The 21,550-nt window shown below is 39.2% G+C and overlaps 1 protein-coding gene across 2 annotated transcripts in view; it reads left to right on the forward strand.

Annotated features, from left to right (window-relative positions):
* MCTP2 (multiple C2 and transmembrane domain containing 2) overlaps positions 1-21,550 on the forward strand; it is a 257,936-nt gene that overhangs the window by 119,472 nt on the left and 116,914 nt on the right. The window contains exons 9-12 of one of the 2 annotated variants that reach the window (XM_030815066.1): positions 5,857-6,021; positions 8,491-8,621; positions 17,913-18,099; positions 20,387-20,480. In XM_030815066.1, coding sequence (XP_030670926.1) covers positions 5,857-6,021; positions 8,491-8,621; positions 17,913-18,099; positions 20,387-20,480 — 577 coding nt within the window. Of the gene's footprint in view, positions 1-5,648; positions 6,022-8,490; positions 8,622-17,912; positions 18,100-20,386; positions 20,481-21,550 lie in introns of those variants that run through there. The other variant, XM_003268529.2, reaches the window with a different exon arrangement.

Genomic DNA, 21,550 nt, shown 5'->3' on the forward strand with positions numbered 1-21,550 from the left:
CTCCGTCTCAAAATAAAATAAAAGGCATCCAGGCTGATGCACCAGCCCTGCACTTGCAGAACGTGGAGCATGAGCCCTGTACCTCACTGCTTCACACTACTTCCAGCCCTGGATGGGGATGCTTATAAAGTATTTTCAGTAAGAAATATAGAGCAATAGAGAAGTGAAGGCTAGCAGGATTATACAAGTAAATCAAGAAATACAAGACGATTAATACTATTGCACATGAGCCTAACATGTAACTTGAGCTTCCTACAGGTCAGGACAAAAAGAAAATCTTGTTGAATCACATGGGCTTTGTTGTTGTGTTGTTTTGTCTCTTCACCTTTTTTTTTAAATAGTAGAAAATGCATTAGAAGCATTTCGCTGGTCCTAAAATCTGAGAGTCATTGGGTATGTGCAATCTTTAACTATTTTTTTAAATCTTCTCTTAATCTAATTTTTATTTTTAAGTACACAAATTGACAATTTTATCTTATAATTTAAAAATATTAAATTTAATGCAAAGCTTTTATAGCTAATGTATTTGTACACAGATTATTCATATCTCTGGAACTGATACCATTTTTATCTACAAGTATAAATTGCAACTTCTGTGGACTTTTACATGTGGGAAATTTAAAAAGTTTTCTTTATATTCTCATGCAAGGATTTCTGTGTAGTTCTAGGAGAATTTATGGGTCCAGTATCCTCTTCAGATGATAGAGAGGAGCTGCAGAGAAGAATTTTCCCTGGGAGCCTGTTCCATGGATGTATGGATCTTCTCATGTCATGCAATAAAAGCTGTTGACAAGGAACAGTAGTTTTACATGTTGAAAAAGCTTGAAAGGACTATTTCAGTGAAACATTTTATAGGCTCAATGTTTTCTCTTTAGTTTTCAAAGCAGTGGTCGACAGAGTTGGAATCTGACTTTACTACTCATTTTTCTTACGAAGTTGATTTTTTTAATGCATTTGTTTCCATCGACTACTTACTTTCCCATAATGACTTAGGAAAAACAATTAATGAGAGTCAAAATGGGATTTATTGGCACCACGGGAACACTGATATGTTTATCCTTCTGTCTCTGAGACTACGTATGGAGTACCAGTACATTATTTGGCACCTGGCAGGTATGCTGTGGTCAGTGCCTTTTCTTACTGCTCTCTTTGTTGGTTGGCTGATTGGTATTTTGTTATATGCAAGAGAGTATTTTGGAGAATTATCCCGTGGGTATTGCTTGGCATGGTCAGTTCTGGAGTGCCACCTAGTTGAATGTAATCTTGCTTTTGATGGCCGTAGGCTGTGGCTCCAGCTCCTGACTTCATGCCCTCCTTTTAGGATTTCTTTCCTCCTGACCTCCCTGCCACTCTTCCTGGCCTGGGACAGATAAGAGGCACCAAGCTGACCTGTCCATCTTCCCTCAGTTTCCTTTGCAGCCAAGGAAAAGGGGTACTGGAATTCACATCACTATCTCCCCAGCATGTCCCCAGGCCCAAAACATCAAATAATGCATGCCACCAAACTGTAATCCATTTCATGTATTCCGGCAATGACAGTACATTCACCGTTTTTAAAGTCTAGTCCTAGATCAGAAACTTATGAGGATTCCCTACCTGTTTGAATCCACTGGGTATAATTTTAGTCCCACTCCAAAGTTTCTCCCCTTCCTGCCTCAGGATGGTCTTGAACGAGAAGTAAATTAGTGTTTTTCAAAGCTCTTTTACAGAAGTTAATATGTTTCTAAGTGGCACAGCACACCTTGTTTTCACTATTAATAACTAGCCAGTGTGCCTTTGATGGAAGTCACCTTTTCTGTTTTAGAAGAATGGGTGGGGATTTGGTGAGGTGGGGGCTGAGAAGGACAGAGCAGATCAATGAATCAACATAGGAATAGCGAAAGGTCTGATCCTTTGGGAGAAAGGAGAAAAATAACAAAACCCTGATGTGCTGTATTGTATCCATTATGTCTGCTGAGAAATTAGGGTCAAGGCACCAAAACTTTTCACTATCTCTTGGTGTCTGTTTCAGTTCAGGTGGGGTGGCTTTCCCCTGTGATGGGTCATTTCCTTCTCTCCTTTCACATTCCAGGCTACATTAAGATGACAAATTTCACGTATAGGTTCAGGCACAGGCATGAAAACCTAAGATATTCAGCTGAGTGAGTGCAGATGAGTTGATTTATTGTGGGGGGGAAAAGGGGTGTTTGAAGAGCACAAAAGACTTTTGCGAGCCCAGCTCTGCAAGAAAGCACACATTAGATGGCCCAGGCCCTACCCCGAACCCCAGACTCCCTGGTCTGAGGCCTCATCAAACCTATCAAGTATGGAAGAGAAATGTTAAAGTAATTAAGAGACTTCTTTAAAGTACGCACACCTCCTCCGGAATGTGTGGGTCACAGATGAAACTTGATTTGAGAAATAACCTTATAGTGGTTTGCAGAAATATTTGGGGTGTAATAAGTAGAATAAAGGTCTTGTGTTCTTTTCTGTCTGTGAACTCTGCAATAAATACTTCTCCTGCCCTCCCTTTAGGAGGGGGGAGAAAAAATCTTGGACAGCAGAGAGCAAGTCCATCAGATCAAACATGACTGCGTTAAATACTAAAATGTTCAAAGTCCGACTGAGATAGATAAAAGCTTTGATGGAAAGTGGATATTTCCCAGGGACATTACAAGCAATAATCCAGATGTTATGGTGTAATGCAACGAGTGTCCGTGGATAGATCAGGAGCTCCAGCCAAGTCGCGCCTGATACAGTCCTCAGCCTTGCCCTCCCATGCTGTTCCGCCATATGGAACCGATCTCTAGGCCCCTTAATAACCAGCTTTGGATTCCATTTTCACAGAGCTCATAGAGCTAAGTGGAGCTGTTTTATGGACAAGTTAGATAGAAGCCTTTCCAAGATAAACATCCAATTTGAAATTAGGACATACCAAGCCGCAAAATTATTTTAGGGCATATTTCATGGAAGTGCTGCCATTTTTCTTAAGCAATTGCCAGACTGTAGGATGCCCTTTGATCCTTTGTGGACATTACTCCCTTTTTTATAAAAAGGATTTTGAAATAGTTGCAGTGTTTAGGGAGGAATATATCTGTCGGAACTTTGAAGCATGGCCGTGGGACAGGTCATGCTTTAGCTTGTTGGTTGGCAAGTCAAACTTTAAGAAGAAAAAAAGCAAAAGGAGGAATTGCAGCAGGATATATGAATCAAAATCTCATTTTTGTTTTAAAGGTAGAAGTTTTAGCCCATGTACCTAATAAGCTACAAAATGTATTAAGTATATCAATATCTACGTAAACATCTATAGATACATGGGCATATATGCAGATACATCTATTTATATATTGTGATGGTGTGTGTTTATGACCAATACAAAAATCACTTAATTTTTACTGTTTTATAAACTTTTATTGAGTATGTTATATCTGGAACATATTATTTTTATATATAATAACAATAATAATGATCATATATTATTCCGGATGGAACATATTCAATAATAAAGGTTTATGAAATAGTTACAATATTCCTATACATATATTCCCATATATATATATATATATATATATATGAAGTAAGAAGGAATTACTCATGTTCACCAGAAAAGAGGATATTTCTTTCTTTTTAAAATTCTTTCCTCATTTGCCTCTTCTGTTCTGTCTCAGCACCTGTAAAACCTATGTGTGTGTGTGAGTCTGTGTGTGTGTGTTTTTTTTTTTTTTTTTTTTTTTTTTTAAGACGGAGTCTCACTCTGTCACCCAGGCTGGAGTGCAGTGGCGCGATCTCGGCTCACTGCAAGCTCTGCCTCCCGGGTTCATGCCATTCTCCTGCCTCAGCCTCCGGAGTAGCTGGGACTACAGGCGCCCGCCACCAGGCCCGGCTAATTTTTCTGTATTTTTAGTAGAGATGGGGTTTCACCGTATTAGCCAGGATGGTCTCGATCTCCTGAAGTGCTGGGATTACAGGCTTGAGCCACTGCGCCCGGCCTCTGTGTGTTTTAAGAGAAAAGTCACATGGATATTGATATGGTTAGACTTTGTGTCCCCACCCAGATCTCATCTTAAATTGTTCCCCATAATCCCCACTTGTCAAGGGAAAGACTAGATGGAAGTAACTGAATTATGGGGGTGGTTTCCCCCATGCTGTTCTCATGATAGTTCTCATGATAGTTCTCATGAGATCTGATGGCTTTATAAGGGGATCTTTCCACTTCACTCGGCACTTCTCCTTCCTGCCGCCTTGTGAAGAAGGTGCCTTGCTTCCCCTTCACCTTCCACTGTGATTAAGTTTCCTGAGGCCTCCCCAGCCATGCTGCACTGAGTCAATTAAACCCCTTTCCTTTATAAATTACCGACCAGGCAGTTCTTTACAGCAGTGTGATAATGGACTAATACAGATAGGAAGTTTGGGAATATGTGTTTTCTTGAATGTATTTTGCTTAAGATCGTCATCAATGATCAAAATACCTAGTGTGGCATTGTTGCATCATTTATTAAGAGTGGCGAAGTGGCCTGGGTTCGATGAGGTAAGCTGGGCTATAATGACTATGGTGCCGACATACCATTTGTTGTGATAAATTGTGACTAACTGGTGTCCGAGCAAATTGGTGTCTAAATGATCTGGAAGATATAGCGAGTGATGACAGGAATGAATATATAGTGTGAGAAATTCATTGCTCGACGATGATGCTCAGCACCATTTAGATTCTTCAGCCCATTTATTTCTCCTTCAATAAAGAAGCCTATGCTTGTGTTATTTCACTTATTGAACGGACAACGTAAATGAACTCTGCTAACTAAATGCAGCATGTGGATCATGTGGGGATCCCGACTCAGACAAACTAGCCATAAAAAGGCATGATTGAGACCATCAGGGAAATGTGAATATGCACTGTGTATTTAATATGCTAGACAACTTATTGTTAACGCCATTGAGTGTGATCGTAGCAGGATTGTTATGTAAAAACAAATACGGATTTTGCTTTAAGATATTTCAACCAGAAAAGAATGAAGGCATAGGTAAAATAAGATTTGCAAGACAGTGAATCTGGTAATTAAGTACATGGAGATTTATTATGCTCTTCTCTTTACCTTTGTGTATGTTTGAAAATTTACATAGTGGAAATTTAAAAATGAAGTGTGACTACTCTATTTACAACTTAGAACAGGACATTTGCCTTTTTCCTCCAAGGTATGTATGAGTGTGAGTAATATAATTTAGCAAAGGAAATAAGAGTTAAGTTATTGAACCCCTCCTGGGTCCCAGGTGCAGTGAGATGTGCTTTATACGCCCCCTTCCCTCCCACCCCCACCCCGGGTCTGTAAAGCTCATTTGGCCAGCTAGGCCACTGAAGGCTCTATTTGGAGTAGTGAATCTTACATGGTATAGGGCTTTTGGTAGTACCCCAAGGAATAAAGAGAAGTGGAGACAGATTCAAATGTGAAGGATAAATTCAAAGTCATTATTTCTGAATGCCCAGAGATATTTTGCTTCCTTGCAAAGCAATGCCTTGTTCTGGTATAATATCTCTGTTTCCCAGAATGTCTTTCTTCCTCTCACACTATTAAAATAGCTAAAGGCCCAGTTGAAGGAGTCCCACCAAAGAGTGCATCTGGGTGGGAGTACTGGCCAGTGCCAAGTCAAAGTGTTGCATATACTCATCCTTCACTATATTATTACCACTCCAAAGCTTGAGAAGGAAGTCACATAACTGTGACAGCAGGTTTGCAAAACCAATGGAAAATAACACTTTTCACCAGGCAGGGAGGAATTTTTTTTATAATCAAATACTGAAAGTTGGAATTCCTATGATCACCAAAGTCACTCTCAGGAATTAGAAGCAAGTTTACATGTCATCTTTATTTTTTGCTTTAGTCCTCTTTGATACGCAACCTACGGCTCTCTGAGTCCTTGAAAAAGAACCAACTCTGGAATGGGATTATAAGTATAACTTTGTTGGAAGGGAAGAACGTCTCAGGAGGAAGCATGACAGAGATGTTTGTCCAGTTAAAACTGGGAGATCAGAGGTATAAAAGTAAGGTAAGTTCTATCTTTTCCGTAAGGAGAACGCTATCTTTAAAATAAAAAATAATTAAAAATTGTTTCCCACTTTAAATTTTACAAAAGTAGAAGTAATTTATATTCAGCCCTCCTAACTATACTGAGGAGCAGAAAACAAAATAATTGTATAGATGCAGTCAATTAATGTGGGTATTGTTTTAATTGCTTGGTATAGTTTATTTTAATTTAGTAACTCAGAGCTAGAGAAACCTTATTAAATCATAGATTTGAATGTGTGACTTATTTTCAATTTGAAAATAAGCAAACTATATTTCATAGAATGCGGCAAAAGGATAAGTAAAAGTTTTCAAAATGCTACAAAAATAGAATAGCATAATACGTGATATTTGGGTTAAAATATGTGAGATAATTAAAAATATTTGCTTTCTCTTGCTTGCTAGTCTTCACACCAAAAATAGTATCTAGTGCTGCTGTTTTTTGCTGGGATTAAAAATAATAAACTATCCAAAATATGAAAAGTGATTTATTTTAAACAAACATAATGGCATTTTAACTGTCTTTAAAAATAATTCGTCTTATTCTGCTGATCCAAATTCCGTTTAATTTTCAATCTTAGTAATTTGGCGTGGATTTTATTTCAAAAACTATAGTCCCTAAACCATGATAATTAATTAGTTTTACACAACTGTCAGACAGGAATATTTCCTATGTTTTATGGATTGAAGGAGCTCTGGGGTACTTGAAAGTTAAATCACTTGCCAAAAGCCACACAGGAAAAAAAAATCAGTGGATGATTTTGAAAATATAACCGAGGATATTTCTAGCATCGAGGATGCAGCAGATACAGACGAGTTGGAAAATGATTTAGGGAGGCAAGAGGCTGTGCATACTGCACAATTTTCAGTACAGAATCAAATATTAGATGTCATTTACTCTAGCACAAAGTAGAGAATTGAAGCTCATATTGAATAGTTTATAAAAAATGTGAAAATTGAAAGCCTGTTAAGACAGAAGTATGCAGATAATTATTTTAACCAGGTAATTTCAGGCTTCGCCTCACAGTGAGGGTATCCAGGATAACCATATCTCTCTACTAAGATTCCTTTAGCTTGCCAGGGTCAGGCTAAGGATTTATGGAAAAATTATTCATCACTAAGCACACTTGGCCCTTTGGACTAAGGTGAAGTGTAGAATTAGTTCAGTATCTGCTACATTCACCCTTGGGGAACACTGCGTTTAATTTGTGGTCTAACAGGGTTTTTCTTGTATTTTTTTTTTCTCCCTGGTTTCTAAATTCTGTGATCCAATATATTAAGCCTGATGTGAAAAACAGCTGAAATGATTTTACATGACATTGGCTACAGCCGAGGTCTGAGTTCTGTATGTTTTTCTGGTGCAAGAATAGTTGGTACAGGGATTTAATACCTGACGCTGCACCCCTAGAGCCTAATACTCTGCGACCAACATTCTTGCTTACTTTGTATTCACAAATTTAATCTCTATATAAAGGAAACAAAAAGGAAAATCCGGCCAACGAACCAAATGTAGAAGCAGTTTGAGTGACTTTTGAAGAACACAGAAACACTTGTGGAGTTTTCAAGTCACTCTTATTAATTTTTAGGTTTGGCTGCAGTGGAATTTCCTAGTCTTTTCTCCAATCCTAGTAACTGGATTCACTAACTTTGGATTTAAAAATATGTGGCATGGCCGGGCGTGGTGGCTCACGCTTGTAATCCCAGCACTTTGGGAGGCCGAGGCGGGCGGATCACGAGGTCAGGAGATTGAGACCATCCTGGCTAACACAGTGAAACCCCGTCTCTACTAAAAATACAAAAAATTAGCCGGGCGAGGTGGCGGGCGCCTGTAGTCCCAGCTACTGGGGAGGCTGAGGCAGGAGAATGGCGTGAACCCAGGGGGCGGAGCCTGCAGTGAGCCGAGATTGCGCCACTGCACTCCAGCCTGGGCGACAGCGAGACTCTGTCTCAAAAAAAAAAAATACGTGGCAATATACAAGTCATGGGTTTCTCATTTAATGCAGCTGACAGATGTTAATTAAGACCCTAAACTGTTAATTTATATAGTTGGTAAGCTAGCATTGAATGGATATGCCAACAAAACTGTTACTTGCATTCAATTAAGCAATTAGTGCAATGTCCTATAAGAGAGACAATTGTAAGATGTCTGTTGATAGATGTCCACTGTGTATGTGTGTGTATATATAATTTATGGTTTCTTGTGAGGTAACAGTATTCTCTGTAACTTGGTGGATAAATTATTGGATCTGGGGGGCAGCTAAGACAGTAGTAATGTTTTGCCAATTCTTGAACCCACCAAGTCCCTTTCATTCTAAAAAAGGAAGTTTACCTTTATAAGGGGTGAGGTCCATCATCTTGACTCCCTACAGTTTAATGATGAAATTAATGTGTAGCTTCTGTAGCAATGAATGACATTTTAAGAAAATAAATATTATAACTGCATGTTTTCTAGACACTGTGTAAGAGTGCAAATCCGCAGTGGCAGGAACAGTTTGACTTTCACTACTTCTCTGACAGGATGGGCATTTTGGACATTGAAGTGTGGGGAAAGGACAACAAAAAGCATGAGGAACGTCTGGGCACGTGAGTCCCCTCTGCTTTCCAGTGGTGGGAGCATGTTTCTGCATGGGGCTGGTTCTGAGAGGTGATCTTTATCTGTTAGGGCTGAGGGCACTGCCTTGCATCCCCCACCCCAGAGTGCCATCAGTGAGCTGGATGGCCAGTCCTAACTGGGGGAAAGTTTGCTTTTCATTTTTGTTTGTTTAATTGGGAAATGTCATTCAGTATTGATTAAAATAGTGTGTGTAAGGAATTATCTAAATAAAGTTAAGCTGCCATTTCAGACTATTCAAAACGTTTTATATAAACTTCCAATATACCCTATAATTTTGGTTTTGCTACCTAGTGAAATGTTATATAATTTAGTAAACGTCTAAGGCTAGGTGTTCCCATGATGGAAGCATTTCTCTGTCCTTGATGTACTTTATAGCACACCAAGGAATGGAATTTGAGGCCAAATCTATTTTATTTTATTTCTTTACTTTTGGACCCTCTCAACTGAGACACTCACATGTGTAATGAACAATAATATCAATATTATTGCTTCTTCCTAGGGTTGTAGTGAAAAATACAATGAAATGAGGCAGCATAGGTGCTGTAACCCGCATACAGTAAGCAAAAAGGAGATGCGGGCAGAAGCACAGATCATCTCTGAGCTTCAGAAAAGCCGTTTGAGTTACTGGTATCATGCTCATTCTACAGATGATGAAGTGGAGCTTCGGAAGTTTACACATCACTTGGCTTTGGACTTGGTCATGAACTCCAGAGTCAGGATTTTGTGTTTTCAAAGACCAAGTAGTTTTCTCCATCAAATCACTTGCCTCGTGTTCATTCTGTGTACACATTATTTATACGCAGATCTTAAATTTAGAGCACAGATGTTGAAAGGGATCCCAGCCACTGTGGGGTGTCTTTTTCGAAGCTGGATCTTGGGTTCAGGGAGATGCCTTAAGGTCACCCCTTGAGGAATGGGAGGGCCCCCTCGCACCTCTCCTCTGTGACCAGAGCATCTCAGCTTTTGCCTGTGCTCTATATTGGGATTCCATTTGAAGAAAGGGTTTTGTTGCTGAAAACTAAAGATTGAGAACCACTTACCTAGTAAAAACCCCTTCATTTTACAGACAAGGAAATGCGGAGGCCCAAGGAGGTGAAATTTTTTTCATCAGTAAGGTGTTTAGAGGCATAAACAGGTTGAGACCCAGCTAACCCAATACCTGTGCAGGGCTTTTTCTCAGTAAAATGCTTAGCACAGTGTTGGACTGCTTGTTGTCATTGCCTCATCCCACCTCAGAATCCTGAGATAGATGCGTGAGGAGTTGAGTACCCGTGGAATGTTGTTCCGATGTCTCTCAATATGGGGACCCTGTTGCATGGGACTGTCTGGCATGTTGCAGGATGTTTAGCAAACCTGGTTCTCACCTACCTGATACCAGTAACTTTCCTTGATTATTGTGTGGAAAACACACAAGCTTATGTGTGCACACACATGCACACACAGCATCCCTTTGTTTCATCACACCTGTCCAAACACCCCTAGGGGACCAGCACTGCCCCCACTTAAGACCTCTCACCTCACCCTCCACATCTCTGGTTGCATTACTTTGCACCGTCTGCACATCCCCAGTTCTATGCTTGTCTGTTGGATTGCAATCATTTCTTCCCTGGCCGTCTCCCAGCCAGGTTTGCATTTAGGAGAAAACCCACTTCCTGTGGTCCTGTGGTCCAGTCTTCTACAGACATGGCCTGTCGGATGACTTCTGTGACCTTGTCTGTCACTTCTCCACCCACACAGGGGAACTGAGATAGCTCAGGCTCAGGTACTTCTCAGCGTCTGTGACGTTGTCACTGATCTACCAGGACCCTTCCAATACGGATGGTAGTAGGATTTGAAATTTTGTGCTAGCCCAAAGAGCAAAGATCAATTACGCAAATTCAGAGAACTCTGTGTCCCAAAGTGTTATCTGAACAGTGGGAACAGGGGCCTCCTGTGATGAATGGCCAACGTGTTGTTGTAGTAGGTGCAAAGAATAATGCCCCTGCATTTCACAAGTCATTGTGCTGTCATGCTTCCTTCACATAATAGGAAACGCTTTTCCAAATGAGTGTTGGGTTGCTTCACAGAGACAAAAAAACTAATTTAAGATGTCTCTTGTAATCCATGTTTTGTCATTTGGGTGTTCATTTATTATTTTAGCTATTTCCTGTTTGTAACTGAGACATATACCTGTCTTGGTGGTCATTCTGTTCTTCCTCTTTATGAATTTTAAAGAATTTTTTTTTTTTTTTGGTATCCTTTTCCTTTTTCCTCTCCTGTAGTAGAAAAGATAACAAAAGTATCTCTTGGGAGCTGGTGCTACTGCTTTACTCTGCAGAGCTTGCAGGTGGGGGACATCTACGATAAAATGTCGACTGCTTCTCAGACTGAAAGATTGTGCTAGCATATGTACATCACTGACATGCTACTTATGGTTCCTTCTTCCTGGCTATTGTTTAAATATTTCAAGTTTGTTTGTTTTTTTAAACACATTTGCTTTTCTTTGTGATCTTCATTTTAAGGCCCAGCTATTTTCCAACTGTTGGGAAAAACCTTTTTGCATCAGGGGGCTCTCTGCTGGTGCAAAAGTATCGTAACTCTCCTCTCCAAAGCCTGTCTCATGCTTTGTTTTTGGATAAAACCTTGATATTCATAATTGAACATGACAGTTAAAAATCTAGATGGACTCTCTGGGGAAATTCTCTTCAGGGAAGCTGTGTAGGCAGTTCAGTGGGAGGGAAGGAACATCAGCTCTGGGGTCACACATCCTGAGCTTGCTGATAATCACACTGTCTGCTAATTGTGGGACTTGGACAGTGGATTTCCTGTGGCGTCTGGCTCTGTATCTGTATAATGGGCTCACTGGCCAACTGGCAGGGTCGTCATGGCTAACGGTAACAACATCTACTTGACATTGTTTATTCTCTTGCGCACTCTGATGGTAGGTATTACTTCTTATTAATTTTGAGATTTTTCTGCATGTAAACTGTAGGTCCTCACACCTTGGCAACTCAAATTATGCCATTTAAGAAAATAAGATATGACTAGTAAAATTCAATGTATTTTTTTCCTCCAAAACAGCATAGAATTTTTTGATATTTTTTGGTAAAAGTGAGCAGTGACCATCGTCAAGGACCTGGTAGGAGGGACATCCATTGATGGAAGGGTTGGGTACTGTAGGTCGGCCTGAACAAGACTGAAGTTTTATAACCATGTATGATAAGGCTGGGGTAGTGGTTGCTTACGTGTAGAGAAATCACATGGGCATGGGTAGGTTGTTAGCTTGGTGATGGTTAAAACATGGACCTGCCCCTGGAGGCCCCTCCTCCAGGCTTTCCTGAGTCATGGGGAACTTGCCGACTTCCCCTTTTTCCATAGTCCACCTACCTGCAGATTCCCCCTGAGCCACAAGTAACCCCTAAAAACACTGAGGTTGGTAAGATGAAGGTGCTTGGGTAAGATCAGTCATCCCCTGAAATTCTGTTGCCTACCAACTCCAGTGTTTGTTCATGGGCAAAACAAGCAAAAAAGCATCTGATCTGAGATAGGAACAGTGAGCCTTTAGGGAAGAGTAAGACATAAAGCTAAGTTTAGCCGGCTCCAACTTTGAAACAAAATGTCAAGAGTGTGAATATAGAGTAATATAGATTATTCCATTTTGAGCCATTTCAAAGTAATCATACTAATTTCTTAAAGTATATTTTAGATTTCAAGGGGATTCTACAGATTAACTCATTATAGAATTTTTCTAGACTTAATTTAGTTTGGAAAGATTGAGAATGGGAACCCACAAGCCCATTTGGACTAGCCTGCCTCAGAGTCCCTCCTCGGTCCCAGATGGTGCTGTATAAAGCAGCTCTGACATTCTACCAGTTTATTAGTGGCTCTGAGGCAGTGAAAAATCTGGGCTGGAGTATTTCTCTGGACAAATTGCACCCCATGTCGTTGATCTGCTTTTACAGCCAGGCTTGACACATTCACCATTTTCCTTCTGTTCCCTGGCTTCCTTTGCCTCTGAGATTTACAGCTTTTAAAACTCTAGCACTCTTTTCTGCCCCTTGCCTTTAAGTTAAAAGCTGACCAGTCTGTAATATAAAACATAGAATTATGGTAATGAATAAGAGGTTAAAAGCTATCATGGCAAGTAAAACTTGAGCAGGTTTGTCTGACTGATATGGTAAAATTATGTGTTGAATTAAAACATTAAAATGCTGTGGGATTAATGGAGAAAGACAAGAACGGGAGGTCAGAAACAATGCTAAATCAGCACATTAACTGCCTGTGGGCTAGAGAGGGTGGCTTTAATATATGCCTTTTGCAGGAAAGGGAAAAAAAAGTAATTTAGTCTGTTTTCTTCAGGTGAGTAGAACAATGGCATTTTAAATCTGGGAGGCACCTAGTAAATACATTTATTTCAATTCCATTCCTACATAGGGAAAGAAACAGAGGCTGCAAAAGATTTAGTTAGTTCAAGAAAAAAACACTATAATTTGGAGTTTTTGACTTTATGTGTTTTGTTACAGCGCTGACATTCATTCTTTTGTGCATTCAGTGTATTCAAATCTTCAAATCTAGAGCACATTGTATGTTGGGCAGAAGGCAAAGTACTTGAGGATTCAGTGGACAGTGATACAGAAAAGGCTGCTGTCCTTGAGCACTGATGAGTCTTGCGCTACTACAAGTAATCAGGCAGTGGCAGTAGGTGGAATGAGGGCTGCAGGTCCTGGCATCATGGATACCACTTTGGGCTTAGAATGGAAGAGGAGGCTTCCTTGAAGAACAGCGGTCTAAGCTGAGACTTGTAGGAATAGTTGTAGTTAACAAGGAGACAGGAAGAAGAGCTTTCCAGGAAGACAGCAGAACATAGGCAAAGGTCTGGAGAGGAGAGAGAGCACATTCCCTCCGAGAACCTTGATGGAGTGGAAAGATCAGTGGTGTCACATGATAAGGCTAGAGAAGAGGGCAGGGGTGAAGGCACAAAGCCACTGGATTCCATGTCTTGCAGATGAGCGATGGGAGTTCCTTCCTAGACACTAACACAGCAGTGACTTGGCTGTTTTGATTTCCATCGTGTAAATCTTGTTGTTGCAGTGGAGCTGCTATTGATTACATTTTTAAAAAGCTGATGTTGGAGGCCGGGCGCGGTGGCTCACGCTTGTAATCCCAGCACTTTGGGAGGCTGAGGCGGGCGGATCACGAGGTCAGGAGATCGAGACCACGGTGAAACCCCGTCTCTACTAAAAAATACAAAAAATTAGCTGGGCGTGGTGGCGGGCGCCTCTAGTCCCAGCTACTTGGAGAGGCTGAGGCAGGAGAATGGCGTGAACCCGGGAGGTGGAGCTTGCAGTGAGCCGAGATTGCGCCACTGCACTCCAGCCTGGGCAACAGAGCGAGACTCCGTCTCAAAAAAAAAAAAAAAAAAAAAAAAAAGCTGATGTTGGAATAAAAATTTCCTGGTCACCTAAGGGCTCGGTGTGTTGTACCTTCTGAGTGACCGTCCAAAGACATTTAGTCCCCTTGTGTGTGAAGTCATATGTGATGCCACCAGAACAGACCTAATTGGTTCATGCTCATTAACTGAATTCCTTATATAGATGCCCTGAGTGTGTGTTTTCCATATTGTTTCTATCAGACAGAAGAGAGCAATTTTTATAGGTTTTATTGCTTTATCCATTTTTATTAACTAACAGATCATTGGATATTTTGACCAGCGTTTCTTGAGCCGTCGTGAGTTAAAAAAATTTACATTAAAAAAAAAGAGGTGTAATTAACCACCACTAAATTACAAGTATTTCTGTAGTTCAGGGGTCAGCAAACCAGGGCTTGTAGGTGAAATCCATATGGCTGCCCGTTTTTGTAAATAAAGGTTTTTTTTGGGAAAAAACCTTCATTTCTTTACATTGTCTGTTACTGCTTTTATGGTACAAGGGCTGATTTTAGTAGCTGCTACAGAAAACTTATGGCCCACAAACCAAAAATATTTAATTATTAGCCCCTCACACCTGCCCGTAACAGGGAAAGGCTAATCCTGTATCCTACCAATAAGACGTAGCCAGAGGACAGAAAAGAAGCAAGGTTTTACTGGTCTTCAGCAGTGACTAGAAAGACATAAGAGCCCAACCAAATTATTTAGTATTTTTGCAGAGAAGAATCCATTACACTAATGAAAAAGAAGTCTAGATTCTTCTTTTGAGATTTTTCGTATTGCAGATGTCTTTGATTAACGTATTATAGAATGTTTACGTCTTAAAGACTTTAGATTTTAGTCCATTTGTCTTTGAACCTAAGAAAAAAACACAAAAAGCCATTTTGGTCATTTGATATTTCTCTTTTGGGAGGTTGGATGAGTATTATGGTTAACAGTATTTGCAATTTGAGGGAAAAAAGTCTTTTTCATTAAAAAAAATTCTGTTGCTTTTCTGATAATGCAGTAACCTCTTACTAGGTTGGGGTTAATGAAAATAATTCTTCCAGTCTCTGGCTAATGTCCAGAGCTTCTGGTTCTCCTTCAAACTTTATGACAAAACTGGAGCAGTGTGAGCTGGAGTTGAAATAGGTTAAATATGAGGCCTGAAGAAGGTTTTGTATGAAATACATTTTTTCTGTCTCCCGTCTTTCCCCTTCTTCCAGAATGTGGAAATAAATGGGGACACCAGGTGGGTAGAAGAGTTACAGAATGTTTATAAAAAGTCATCGTTAAAGGGGGGCTACTATGGTAGCTTTAAATTAATTCTTAACATACTGGTTCATGTGGTGGGTCAGGACCTCTAAGAGGCTGGGTCATAACCCATGTCCAGAAAGACTAAGTTTTAATTTTGATTAACATGATGCTAATATCATGATGCTAATATATCAGTTTAACTTGTTCCTTCTAGTCACTGAGAAAGTACAAGTAAATATTTGGCTGGATTCACTCGTTAGTTATCAAAGACTGTAAAATCCATTAAGCTGATGCCTAAATCTTCAACCTGTTGCTCATAGGACTCTAATATCTAAACTACAAATGGCTATTTTTCATGAAAGTGTTCATTCTAGTGAAGGGACTAATTTTTTTTATAATAACATAAGTGTAAAACATTCGCAGTAGACAGAAATGAGTGAAAAGCTTGTGAAAATGTGTAATTTTGAGAAGAAACCCAATATTTACTTTGCATTTCATCTGGTATGTGGTTCAGCTTTTACTTAAAATTGACAAACTGCTCTGTTCCAATAAGTTGAGCACTTAAACAGTCGCTGGGAAAATTTTCACAGTTATTCCAATTATGGTAATACCGCTCACAGCGTTATTAGAGTACTCTAGAATTAATATCAGCTTCATTTTGAATTATCCAAGAAAAATTTTATTAGAGCTTACTTATATATTATTTTTGACCCTCAAACATTGTTAGCTGTCAGAGCACTTGTATCTAAATAAATTTTGGCTGTTCAAAGAACCAACAAAACCACCATCCCAAAGGCAAACGTTTAAAGGACAAAAATAAATTGCCATTATTAATGGTATTAAAAAGAATGTACCATCAATAGGCTATTGTTAATTTGTAACATTGTGACTAGCAGAGAAAATTTCTACAAATTTGGATTATTTCCCTTTCCATAAGAAAGAAAAGCTTTATTAAATGAAAGTGTATGTAACAGTGTAAAATAATGCTCAGCAAAGTATTCTGAAGTAGAAATATTACTGCGATATTGGCTAAGAATTTGTGGGGACCTACTTTTCTAGAAATAAATGGTTTAAGGCAATAGACATTTCTTTCTTTCCAAGCAAATTTGGTTTCCCACTTACATCATGCTTATGAAATAAAAATATTTATTAACCGATTTTTTCGTACATAGTAATGCAGTTTAACTTTAAAAGCTTCCCTATTGATACAGAAAAATTGTTTTGATTCAAATCAGAGGATTATTTAAAAATACATTTTTTTGTAACTTGTCTCCCATAGAAATATTTGGTGAATTTATTACATGCAAAAGCTCTAATGGCCACTCCCTCCTGTAACTGGGGTCACTTTTGATAAATAGGAAATAAATGCCCACTTAATTATATGGACACATATTGGTATGTAAAATATTTTTAAATCTTGTAATAAAGTCTAGTAGAGTCCTTTAATGTCATATTTATTTGGAAAAGTGATTGCTAGCTTTCTCTCAAATTTCTTAAAGTGGAAGTTTTCATCCACATAGCCATGTGGCTCAAAATTGCCATTGCTTTATATAGTGTGTAAGTTTACTTATTTGTAATTAACTGCAGATGGACAAAGTCCATTGACAGCTTAGGGCAAGAATCTATCCTTATTGTTCATTCTGGGGAGCAGTGCTTCCATCCTCTTCTGAAGTCTTGAATATTCATCTTATTCTATAATTATGGAGGGTAAAGGAGAATGTAAAAAAAAAAAAGGACGTCTGGGTATACCATGCCCCACTTTACTCAACCCCACCTACTTCACCCACCTGCATACATAAACAGAGCAGGTGTGGTCCAGGCAAACCCAGAGTTGTCAGTGTTAAGGCAAATAAATGGCTTAGCACCTCAGTCCCCCTTTTTGGTGTTTGCTTCTGTATTTAAATGTGTTTGAGGTTTTCAACATCCCCAGAACATTGGCTGTTAAGAGGCGGAAAACATGCAATTTATAGCAGATGGGTACAGCCTTTCCTGGCAGTGCTGCTGAAATGGGATCAATCAACAGCACTTCATGCTCCATTTGTCCGAAAGAAACCCACCTGGGGAAACCCTGTGGCGTGTGCCTATTAGGAAAACACCTTAACGTGTTTTTAAAAATAAAAATTCGCCAGTTGGCATTAATCAGGAAGAAAACGGTTTCTCCATTAACCCTCTCCCACTTGCCTTTCTCTTATCTTTTTTTTTTCCTTCATGTTTTGAACCATGATCCTTTATTCTCTTTACTCATAAAAGGCACAGTCCAGGGAAGCCATACAGCATGCTTACTCATAAGACTTAAACTTTCAACCTTTTTTCTCTCTAATTTTTGATCTTATCTTTCTACAGACCTTATTTGGCAAAGATCCACTCCTCTCTTTTCATTTTCCATCTGCCGATGCCGCCTTCTTTTTGATTTTCTGGACCTCTTCCTCTCCTTAATTTTAGAGTGTGTTAGGCTGGGAGTGAGCGTTATGAATTAGGGCAACCTTCGCTGCTCAATAAACCTAAGACCAGACAGAGTGAGTTTTGGGGGACGATGAAATCAAAGCCAGGTGCTTTGGAGGTACTGCAGTGGCCTTGAATTAATCACTTTTCTCTCTCTTGATTCCTGAAACTTTTCTAGGTGTAAAGTGGATATCTCGGCACTGCCTCTGAAGCAAGCCAACTGCCTGGAGCTGCCACTGGGCAGCTGTCTGGGGGCTCTCCTTATGTTGGTCACACTTACACCCTGTGCGGGGGTCTCCGTCTCTGATCTGTGTGTCTGCCCCTTAGCAGACCCCAGCGAAAGAAAGCAGATTACCCAGCGATATGTGAGTGTTTGGCCTTATTGTACACTCCCCCTCCTCCCACCTTCTCTTTTAAAACAAAGTCTTTATTGAAACAAAGTCTCTGAATTGAAAAACTACATCAAAAGAGATCTTTGTCCCAAGTTTCATTGTACGTCATAAAACAAGACATCAGACTTAGGGGTTAATGCATTAGTGAAAAAGTGACAGTAGAATTAAGAGTTGGTTTTGCTATTTTAAAAGGCAAAAAGATGTTCTGAATTTTTAGCATTTAGCAAGTCTTTGGGGAATGTTAAAATCCCCAGGGAAGCAGAATCCTGCTTGGCCTGTGTGTGTGTGTAAATAGGACTTTTCATAGGAGTTCACAAATAACTTTACCAGCCATTAATGTTTGCAATGTTATGGATACCTTTGCAGAAGTTCTTAGGATCAGGTGAGAACTTGCTCATGCCTCGTAAAGCAATAACACTAGCTGGACATGAAGGACTGCTGTTCTGAACTACTGTGGATGATAAGAGCAGTGCGTGATTTCTCCCTAAGTAATTGCCATGTGCTTAACGGTCCACCCAGCATTTTTAAATGAGATGGCTGTGTCCTCTTCATTTATTTGTTGTACTCTGGCTTTCTAGGTGCCTTCATTTGCATTCTGCTTTTATCGTATCTTCTTTATAAATCAATATGTTTATTTTAGTGCCACACAGGGAAGGCATGTTTTAGGAAAGTGGCATGAAAATGAAGCAAAGATGAATCCCTATTCGATGGCACTGTCATTCTCAGCATAAACTTTAGCGTCTCCAGGACCCTTCACTGCATAGACGTATTGATTAATTGAATAATTCTTTATCTTCGGGAGTACAAGACCCAGCCACATAGCTCATTGTCAATGCAGATTGCGCATGTGAGGCTGGCATACTGTAAAGAAGGTTTGACACAACTATTAACATTCTCTCTGATTAGGTAAGCAAATGAAAATTTAATGGTGAAGAATAAAACTTTTCCCCTAGCTTTCCAATGAATAAGTTGACAAATTTACCAAATTCATGAGGAGTTTTGTGTTTATAAAGTAACATTAGATACCATCATAATGCCTGCTTTGAATAATACTTCAGGATTTGAGGAGTAGTAATCAAAAAAGAGGTTTGAAGAGGCTGTGATCAAAATAGAAATACTGAGTGCTTCAGCTAGCAAGCTAGCCAGCACGTTAGAGGGAACGAATGCTGTTTCAAAGCACAAGTTACAGCCCCCTGGATTTGTTTTTTAAGTTGTAAGGACAGATCATCTTTAAAGGCATTTCCACTTCTAAATTGTAACAGCACTTCATTTCAAATGTGTTCTCTCAGTTTAAAAACTAATTGTTTTGTTTGTTTAGGTTGAAAATATAGAGGAGAAACAACTTTCAAATGTTTTTAGGAATGATGCATAGTAAGTTAGGCAAACTGTTATGAAGCTTGTGTTATTCTACCTGAAATGCCTAAATAGCAAGTATTTTAATAGCCTTTCGTAACTCCTTGCAGTCTGTTTATCACAGGTTTTTAGCTATCTGATGACAGAAATAGCATGTCCAAAGGTTTTGAGGCAGTATCTTTTTCAGTAGGTGTGTTCTGGAGGCAAGAGAAGAGAGTTTATCTGCTGGCCTCTTTCATGCACAATTTCTTAAGGATGCCATGTATATAAACATCCAAATATTGCTATATGTGCTTAAGAATGAGCGGTAGATATATTCAGACTTTGGCTCGTACAAACTCAAGGCTAAAGTAAATATGAATCCAGGGTGATACTAGATGCTTAATCTCTAATTCAATGAGCTAGCTAAAACAGACCAGAAAATTCACTGTTTCTGCCCCAACTCTCTTTAGAGTGGTAATAAGTATCTGTGATGGGTCCAAGTTTAGTCCTCTGGAATCCATAAAGTTTGTACTAACTAGGTCAGAATAATGTTGTGTTTCAGAGTGATTTAAAAGTTGCATTAATGAGAAAGAAGGGGGGAAAAAGAGTATCAATGTAATTCTACCCACACATTTTCCCGGTGGGGTATCTATGCTATCACCAGGGGGCGATGTTAAAAGTAGATTATATATGCTTCTAATTGGTTTATTTTAAAGCTGTAGTTAATTAATTCTCAGTCACTTTTCTTTTAATCTGGCTGCTATAAGTGCCTAACTGTCCTGTTATATAAATTTTGGGGGATTTTTTTTAAAGATTTCATGAGAAAAAGGAAGATAAATCTAGGCTGCACTTCCTATAGGACTTTATGACATTAAATAGTGTATTAAAAAGCTGTTTTCACTTGTATCACCTTTTCAACCCTCAGTGCTTACAGAACTCCCTGAAAGATATGAAAGACGTCGGCATTCTACAAGTGAAGGTTTTAAAGGCAGCAGATCTCTTAGCGGCAGATTTCTCAGGTACAGGACATTTTCATTTTCTAATTTATCTTTATTTATTTCCTGCTTTGAAACGATCTCCTGGCAAAGCAAAATGCTTAATAAGTAGAAGCATGAATGTAACAGTCATGCTCCTTCAAACAGAGTCATAGCAAAAAAGAGGCAGACTTGAGCAATTTCTTTCACATAAAGCACCTTTTTTACACAATTATTTCTTTCAAATGATTTTATGCTGATTCAGTAAGATTCAAATCTATTGAGCTTCAAAAATATTTGTAGATTATGAGTCACGACTTCTTTATTTGTTAAATTAAGTTGTTGGTCAAGATTTTCTATGTAACCTCAAATGACAGCGATTCGACTTCTCGCCTTTTGCTGCTCTCTGTGCTGAACGGTTCACATGGTTCATAAATCTGAGCTTGAAGTCAGATCTGGCTGGCACCTCATCGTAACAATGACCAGAGTCTAGGTCCTGGGACCACTTTGCAGTTGACATTGTCTTATAGGAAGTTTCTCTTGGTGCTTCTGTAACTTGAACTTTTAGAAAGAGGCCAAAGCAGACATGCTTTGTGCTGAATTGTGCTCTGCTGCACGTAGAGTAATCCAGACACGCCAGTGTCTGACAGCGACTCCCCACTCATTGCCAAATTACCCCCTTGTGCTGACTAACAATTTAGCCGCCTACATGACAGATGCTATTTACCAAGTAAATTGATGAATACAAAGAGTATTCTACAGCATGGTTCTATCTATTGATTCAGGATTGCATGGTTTTTAAAAATATATATCTCATATTTTTAGAATGTGGGCTACTCTTTTTCTTCCTTTCAGACAGGAACAATTTCACTATATTTGTACAGCCTCTAAATTTCTGAGACTGAGTTTGAGGAAGTTCAACCATTGGAAAAGAGAACTTTAGTTTTCAGCACATTATATTACAGAAATTTTAGGAAATATAAACTTCGCTGAAAAAAAAAAGTTCTCCTCACCCTACTCAAAAATGAAGCACTAGAAATGACTACTCTGTAAGATGATCCTGACTAGTGAGAAGATCCAAAAATGGTTTTTGGGCCAAACAGAAGATGCAATTT

The sequence above is a fragment of the Nomascus leucogenys genome, chromosome 6, assembly GCF_006542625.1.
Source record: "Nomascus leucogenys isolate Asia chromosome 6, Asia_NLE_v1, whole genome shotgun sequence".
NCBI lineage: Eukaryota > Metazoa > Chordata > Mammalia > Primates > Hylobatidae > Nomascus > Nomascus leucogenys.